Source organism: Poeciliopsis prolifica, unplaced genomic scaffold, assembly GCF_027474105.1.
Source record: "Poeciliopsis prolifica strain line A6 unplaced genomic scaffold, Auburn_PproV2 SCAFFOLD043, whole genome shotgun sequence".
Classification (NCBI taxonomy): domain Eukaryota; kingdom Metazoa; phylum Chordata; class Actinopteri; order Cyprinodontiformes; family Poeciliidae; genus Poeciliopsis; species Poeciliopsis prolifica.
Window position 1 is genome coordinate 4,009,636 of NW_026562418.1, and position 8,528 is coordinate 4,018,163.

At 40.2% G+C, this 8,528-nt stretch overlaps 1 protein-coding gene across 1 annotated transcript; it reads right to left on the minus strand.

The window, feature by feature from the left end:
* Positions 1 to 248: 248 nt before the first annotated feature.
* On the minus strand, positions 249 to 6,552 carry LOC129376340 (serine incorporator 1-like). Its single transcript, XM_055055951.1, has 10 exons — positions 6,448 to 6,552; positions 5,118 to 5,279; positions 4,830 to 5,002; positions 4,138 to 4,217; positions 3,919 to 4,056; positions 3,665 to 3,834; positions 2,544 to 2,634; positions 2,296 to 2,455; positions 1,800 to 2,015; positions 249 to 1,728 (listed from the first exon to the last, which is right to left on the minus strand). Exons 1-10 carry the CDS (start codon positions 6,484 to 6,486, stop codon positions 1,590 to 1,592), a joined length of 1,368 nt encoding a protein of 455 aa, XP_054911926.1. The 5' UTR covers positions 6,487 to 6,552; the 3' UTR covers positions 249 to 1,589.
* Positions 6,553 to 8,528: the final 1,976 nt, after the last annotated feature.

Genomic DNA, 8,528 nt, shown 5'->3' on the forward strand with positions numbered 1-8,528 from the left:
GGAAGATCTGGATTTGTTTCACAAATTATGTCATGTTCTACTGTTGATGTTATGAGTTTTAACAAATATGTACATATTAAAAAAAACATGTTTATATGACATGTCCTCTTTAGAGGGAGTATACAATTATATATTTGCATTTGCAATTAATTTTTGGAAATCGGTTTTGTGAAAAAAAATTTTTGATCATGATTGATTTGTAAAAATCAATAAAATAAAAAAGGGAATGAAAGGAATAAAAACTTGGGCTCTGTAAATTCATTTAATTTACAGCAAGGCCATGCGTTTACAGGAAACAAATAGGCTGTTGAAAACAAAACGAGCCAGTTTGATTCAAGCAACGAAGATTGAAACCAAGGGTTTGTTTGAAAATGGTTTAATAAAAGCCATAAAGACAGACAGTAAACCAGTCTGATTTAACCAGTGGGAATAATACAACCTGATATTCATTTGTGTTAATACATGAAGTAATATTTACATTGAACTGTTCTAAGAAAATATCTTTGGCAGATTTCATTTAAAAAAAAGCGCCTCATGTGCAGTTTTAATTTGGTTGTTTTGTTCAGAAATCTGTTTAAAGCAATAAACACAAGTCAAAGATTGTCTCTCTCCATGAGACGGAGCATCAGGGCGGATCTGTAGATCCTTAAAAAGATATTAGGATTCACCAGCAGCATAACCAAACCTGGAGGAAATATGCTTAAGGAAGTAGCTAAAGCTAATCTCGTGATTACACGTTGTTTATCAGTGTTTCACCAGGAGAATCATGTGATCAACAAAGAAAGTGCAGCAGGACTTATAAGAATTCCAACACACCCGACATGATGGCTGTGTGAGAAACCAAGGATAAAAACAGTAAGACGAGAAAATCTAAGTAAGCCAGCACATTAAACCAAAAGGACAACAGCATCACCTGGAGGACAGCATCTGATCTTCACTCTGCTGTAACAGTAACTGAACAATATGAAGGCAGAAACCAACAATAAGGTACTTCTGTTATGACTGGGGACAACAAACCCAGCAGACATGTTTAGAAACATTATTTATCAAAACACACCAATTACAGCAGGTCCAACGTATGGCCTGGGGGCCATTTGTGGCCCTAGAAATAATTTTGTTTGGCCCCTGACAACAAGTCAAGAGTGATAAAAATTTGGCCAGCCTAACAGAAAACAGCTGACTCGAAATTTGAAAATGTTTTTTTTTTTTTTTTTTAAATAAAGCAACAGTTTATGTTTAATAATTATAATAACACACAGACTTGATACAAATCTTTTGTTGAGTAGGTAAAGCTGAAAATCACCAACTCATTTTTGCATTTTTAATTTTACAAATTTTGTGGAATGCCAGTTTTGGCCCCCAGGGCAAAAAACAAATTCTGGACCCCAGTGAACTAGAAGGATCTGTCCTCATTTCTTCAGCTTGTTATGCTCTCAGTAACTACGTCTAACAGGGAAGGACCTGAGCAGAAAACTGGAATGTGATTAAAGCTCAAACTTCTCCATTCAACATCCCATAACTACACACACACAGTAATGTCAGTATATTAGCGCTGGACTGGACAGCTAGGAGGAAACGCAGTGGTACTTCTAGCTGAAGTCTCGGTCAGGAAGCGCCACAGGAGCCACCAGGGTCCACAAGTAGAGGGCCAACCCGATCCAGCTGGAGCAGATCTTCACCCACACGGCCGGCATGGCTGTCCGCATGGTCTTGTCATCGGTGCCGGGTCTGGGGATTCACAGGACAATCAGCTCAGCAGCGGGGAGTTGAGGAGTCTGGGTGAGGGGCGGGATACTTACTGGTACCAGTTGGTGAGGGTCATCATGATGTAGAGAGAGGCCAGGAAGAGGCTGAAGTGGAAGAAGGAGTAGCTGTAGGTGACTCCTTCCTCTTCATTGTCCACGGCCCGGTGGACTCCGTCCTCCCCGGCTGAGACGTCCGAGTCGGCAGTCAGACCCTGGCCCTCCTCCGTCTGCATCAGCTTGTTCACCTGGGAGTTGTTGGAGGAGCGGATGCTGCGGGGAGAGAAGGCAGCCAGTCCAACAGCAGCACACTGCAGCGCAGGGCGAGGAGCCGTGGAACCGTCTGAGTCTCTGCAGCCGACTCACCCAGAATGAGAGAGCGCTGAAAGGCTCACAAACACTCATAGGTGTTTTGGAGTTAATTAGCTAGTTAGGGTGTGATGCCAGTTTTTATAAATGACATTTTTCACAGTATTCTAAGACACTGAATTTAGTTTTCATTATCTGGAAACCACAAACACCAAAATTAACAAAGGCAATAACAACAGAGTACCTGGCATAGAGTGTACAGAACAAGAAGATGAGGAGTCCCACAATGCTCTGTGCGTCCCACCACTGCACATTTCCTGGAGCAGGTGTGGGAGAGGGACCCACAGGTGATGCAGTAGGCTTGGACTGGACCAAACTCAACAGGCTGGGGTTACATTGCTTGTCTACGGTGAAGAGAACACATAAGTATGATTACTCACTGTTTTTACTCTACTTGTGAAATGAAGCAGGATGACATCAGCTGGGACTTACTGGGGTTGTTGGTCATGGCTGACCAGGTGAGGTACATGGTGTAAAGGGAGATGATGGAAGCCTGGAGGAGGCCTGAGGTGGGCTGAGCCTCCTGTGATTAAACGGAGCAGAGAGGAGCTTTAACAGGGCCGAGCCCATTGGAGACGCTCTAATCAGTCTCCTGAAAAAAGTTGTAATCATAACTTCTAACACAAATTCAATCATCAATTATATATTTTGATATTTTCCCCAGTGATCAACGCTTTACTGCAACTCTGGTCAATCACCTTAATATTTTATGTATTTCTGTTTTCTTCTGTGAACTTTAAAGGCAGCTTACATATATAAAGGTATATTAGCGCCACCTAAAAGTTCCACATCCTATGACTTCTTAAAGACACCTAATATTTGCATCCACATAAACTGGATTGCCAATCCAATACTACATAGAACCAATGTCAAATACTGAGTTGCCATTTGGTGCAGCACATGTTTCCTTTCATTCAAGTCTTTACAACAGATTAAGACAACATGCTTCACAGTTTTGATACTCTGACAATAGTCACAACACCCAATATAAAAGGAAAAAAGACAGAAGAAGAAAAAACAAAAAGAAAGAATTATCCTAACCCAGATATGTTAAACAATTCCATTTTTGTTGTGTCACCACTTGGTTATGTTCTGTCTTCGATGTCTCCATTTATTTATTTTCTTTCACACTCCCTTGTCGTTCTTTTTTTGTTTTGGATATTATCTTCATTTTCTCTTTTTGCTTAATATTTTCTACAGATTAATACCTTTGTTTGCTAGTCTGTAATGTCTGTTTTGTATGCCAATTGGTGAATAACAAATAATAAAAAAGTAAATTAAAAATAAGCATAGAGGGGTGCTCCATCAAGAAGACACATTAGCGAGTTATTTGTTCTTAAATTCTAAAGGTGCTAAAACCCTGTCTATCCAATGGAATGAGAACTTGTTTTTAAAAAATTACTGGCTTAAAACAAGCTTGTACATTTTATGCAAAAGCTACTTGTAAGTTAGTTTTGTCTCATTTTAAGTGTACCAAGAAACTCGCTCTAGAAACTAGACAAAAAATAAAGAGATACTTGATCAGATTCAGTATTTTTGCACTGCAACGTTACCTGAACTTTGGGCAGAATGGCCACGATGGACACAGCGATGCAGAAAAGCAGGTTGAGGCTGATGAAGACCTTGTGCTCGGTGCAGTCGGCAGGTTGGGTGTAAAACACGTAGAAGAGGACGACGGCGGTAAAGGCCAGGGCATAAAAGATGAGGGTGAACGACAGCAGGGCTGGAGAAGGAATGACAGTCACGGAGTCAGAGAGCGCCTCCGCTGGCTGGCACTACAGCACGCCGACACGGGAGAGCTTTCTACCTGCAAACCAGCACTTTGTGTTTCCGTTCTCGGCCTTCTCCAGCCACGACTGGTTCCAGGAATGAGCAAAGTCGACCAGAAGGATCAGCTGGATGATGATGAAGACGAAGGAGCCCACCACGCCGAAGTAGTACCACACTGACAACACAGAGGAGGCAGCTAAGTGACACTTGTGACCTCACGCAGATGCTTGTTTGCTGTGTACAACAGGCGGCATACCGGTGTTAAAGGTGCCATCAGGAATGTAGAACGCTCCGACGGTCAGACCGACCAAGGCCAGAAACTTGAAGAACCAGAACCTAGAAAGGGCCAAATGCCACTGTTAGACCTGTCACAATAACACATTTTGCTGGATAAAATATGTTTAGCGTAATCAAAAATGATTGTGATAAACAGTAATAGTCATTTTTAGACTACTATATGATAAAAACATGAAAACACAAATCCAACTTCTCAAACATTGAAGAAGTGTTTGAGAACACTTTATCAGCGTGGAGAACCCTCCACACTGGAACCTGAAGACATTTTAAATATACAAAATGAAAAACACACAACAACCAAAAACAATAAATACACCTGAAATAAAAACAAGATTAAGATGATATTTTCAGAATATGGAGGCACAATAAAAACAATGTGCCACAATACAAACAATGTGCCACGAACTGACATTGGTGTTTATCCACCAATGTCAGTTTGAGGTTGCATCAAAACAAAATGTCATCACCTTTCTAAAACAATGGCCTAACTATTTTTTTTTTCCAAAAGTGATCATTTTGGGAAAAAAAATGAATTAGACCATTATTTTTAGAAAGGTGACAATGGAGAAAAAAAAGACAGTTTACAAAAAAATCTGCAATGCACACATTTGGCCATCAGATGTCAGTGTGACGCCTCTGTGCTGTACCAACCCGTTTTGGATGCTGGCTCGGGGGTCCTTGCTGCTGCGCACTCGGATCATGATGATGGAGAACAGGAAGAAGAAGCAGGCCATGGCGAAGCACACACGGTACACAGACTTGTAGCCCACGAAGATGTCACAGTTCACACTCGAGATGATAGAGCCACTACAGAAACCAGGAATCTGGGGTGTAACAGCACACCCACAAAAACACAGGGCCGGGTTAACAACGCTGCTCGTCTTCATCTCCTGTAACACATTCCTGTTGTCCAATCAGATTTTATTTCCTGTCAAGTACCTTTTTCAGATGTTCCTCCATGCCTGGAAAAATCATAATGCCAGACACCAGAGTTCCCAGCAGCAGCAGGAAGGAGAAGGCCAGCCGGCTGATGGTGGAGTTGTATGTGGAAGGGCAGCATGACGACAAGAGGCAGGAGGCCGAGCCGCACAAGCAGGACGCCTGGAGGAGGAATGGAGTGGGGATGTTAAGACTAGAGGTAGAAGAGTGTGTAGAGTGGGATGCGTGTGTTGGTCAGGCTTGTGGGGAGCAAAAATGTTTTCTCCTGGATCCCCCAGGAGACCAAAACCAAACAGCTCCTTCACAGGTTTTAATCAGGTTAGGGCAAATACAATCAATCCTCCTCGGCACAGAACTGCAAACCGGATCACAAGGGATGTCCAGCACGAGTCACGAGAAATACACCGAGACAAATGCATTGGCTGAGACCATCCATCCTCTGTACACCATCAGCGTCCCACTAGTAGATTAAATAATAATAATAGGTTTTGATTATAATGCCCTTTAAGGGAAGATCCCTTTGAGCTGAACTTTGGTGTTGTCAGCAGACTGACAACACCAAAGTCCGGTAGACTAGTTCGATTGAGGGTAAGAGTTGCAACATTTTCTTCCATTTTTAGTTGCTGCTGCTGCTCTCCTTCACACTGCACTGTCAACCCACCCAAACGCTTTGAAAAACCTGTTCCCAAAAATTCATAAATGATAGTGAAAGCTTGGTCATTTGTAGCAAAAGATAGACCTGTAGCTTAAAAAAATACTTCTAACATGAGCATGTGAATAGCTCAGCCCTTTCTGCTGGATTCAACTTTTCAATTAACCGATTAATATTTGGATAGCAAAAGGCGCTAATAAGTTGTTTTTTTCTACAGAAGTTGAGCCAGGAGTCGCAAAAACTCGCATGAAGAGTTCTGGGTAGACGAAGAAGGCTTTTTCCATTTGACCATAGTGTTGATTAACAGGAGAAACTTTAGCATTGATAGAAATGCAATCCAGTCCTGTTTGATACAAACAGTGACGTCATGTGCCAAACAAAACACGGAAATGACGATGCAAGCCGTTTAACTCGCTGTTTCTAAAAGGAGTATGTGTGTTCTGTTGACAGTCAATGAACCTTATGGTTCACCACAGAAGGCCACTGTTCGAAAACGGAAAAATATGTCGTACGCTAAATATTTTGTTTCTTGTTGTGGCGTAGTTTCACGTGAAGCCGAGTTGCTATCCAGACAGGCGTGTCTGGTCGAACAACGCAAAAAAAAAACTTGATAATTTATCAGAAATAACCAGAGAACAATTCGTTATATTCTACAAAGGAAGAAGAGTTAGTACTCACACAGCTGGCGAGAGAACTGACAGCCAAACAAGCTCCCATTGTGGTTTATTTCTCCGTTTAGTCCACAACCGTCTCAGCTAAAAAAGTTCAGGAAGAAACTCAAAGAAAAACAGCGACGTCAAGTTGCCGTAAAATAGAAGACACACATCCGTTGGTTTCTTTCAAAATAAAAGCGCGTGAACGTCTGACTGCGTTGAAACTCCATTGTTACGAATCACTGTTGGTTTTATTTTGTTACTCGTTCATTTTCCGGTAGTGTTCGGCTAAATTCATACAAATCTCAGTTCAAGAGTTGTTCGTTCTGGGCGTTATTTCCATCAGAATCCACTCGTGACCTCATTAGTCCCGCTTCTCAGTTAAAGCGCGATTAGTATTGGTGTGTGCCCATATTTCAAAACAATATAAATTATATTAACAAAAATGTCTAAGGAGGCACGCCTTCTTCGTATGTCACGGCGTGAAATCTGATGTCTACTAATTTTGCACACTTGAAGTAAGAACTAAATCACTTTAGATATTAGGCCACTGTTGGCTTTACGTTTCACACGTCGTGGACACATTTAACGTCAAGCCACAGAAGATACGTGCAGCGACATCATGAGGAACAGCAGCAACCTCCGTCTAACAGCAGGTGGCGTGAACACCTTAAAAAAAAAGTATATATATATATATATATATATATATATATATATATATATATATATATATATATATATATATATATATATATATATAGAGAGAGAGAGAGAGAGAGAGAGAGAGAGAGAGAGAGAGAGAGAGAGAGAGAGAGAGAGAGAGAGAGAGAGAGAGAGAGAGTCTTTCAACTGAAGAAGCTCTTATCGCCCCGAAAGAAGCAACGCAGATGAACCTGGTTTGGTGAAGAAGCTGGAATTTGGAAACTGTATTGCTTGACTGTCTCTAGGGCGGGGCGTCAAAACTCTTTTTCATTTTGGGTCATGACAGGATTGTACTGTACATCCCCAAAGGAAGAGGTGCAGCAAGATGTATCGCTGAAGCCATTAACAAACTCAAAAATATTAGTAAATAATTGTCTTTGTATTCGATGAGTACTTCTTGAAAGTAAACAATATTAAATTTCATAGTTATATAATTCGGCTTCAAACAGAGTGCTTTGATTTAATTGATTAAAAAAACAAACAAACAAACAAACAAACAAAACATTTAAGTACACAACTGTTGGATAGATAGATAGATAGATAGATAGATAGATAGATAGATAGATAGATAGATAGATAGATAGATAGATAGATAGATAGATAGATAGATAGATAGATAGATAGATAGATAGATAGATAGATTTTATTACACAGACTCAAAGTCCAAATATACATAGAAAGAAAAGAAAAAACAATAAAAGAATAAAAAGTGCGTTAAAAAATGGCAACTAACCCGTCAGGAGGCAGTCATACCAATGTCTCCAGAGTACAGATGAGTATTTTACGACACTATATTTAACATTTGTCAACAATAGAATAATTCTATTAGCCTACTCGTTTACACGACAAATAAATTGATACATAAGCTTCCTTAAAACAGCCATCAAAGTGCTAACGCGAGCAGATACAAACAGTTCGCTAGCACTGGTCCATCTGGGCTTATTTAACAAAAGTCTTAAAGCATCATTAAAAGCCACCTTCAATTTTTGAAATTTTACTTTGACATTTCTTGTGGTCCTCTTGAGTCCGGACAAGAACCGCATTAAATTAGAATGAATTCAGTACAGTTATGTAAAGATACATTCCTCAAATTTGAAATATAAATTTGGCTGAATATAATAACCCTTCGGAATTAACTATGAGAGAAATAACAGGATTCCCGTTTACGTTATATGCAGATTACAGGTGCAGAGTGAGCTATTCTGAACAACTATGTGTAGTATTATGATAAAGGAATTATGTTATTTCTATTCTGTTCTAGTTTTTCCCCATTGTTTTAGAAAAACATGTGGTTTGCCTGAAATCATTTATCTGTATTTCATCATGATCATAACCAACTAACTGAAGTGGAATCACCAAATTATCCAGTGATAATTACATTATAAAAACCTATCACATCGCTAT

Excerpts from the sequence above, each read along its gene's own strand:
- LOC129376340 (XM_055055951.1), bottom strand. The coding sequence starts at position 6,486 with ATGGGAGCTTGTTTGGCTGTCAGTTCTCTCGCCAGCTGT. Across the intron at positions 4,218-4,829 it reads CGAGCCAGCATCCAAAACGG|GTTCTGGTTCTTCAAGTTTC; the intron begins GTTGGTACAGCA and ends GGCCCTTTCTAG. Across the intron at positions 3,835-3,918 it reads CACAAAGTGCTGGTTTGCAG|CCCTGCTGTCGTTCACCCTC; the intron begins GTAGAAAGCTCT and ends TTCCTTCTCCAG.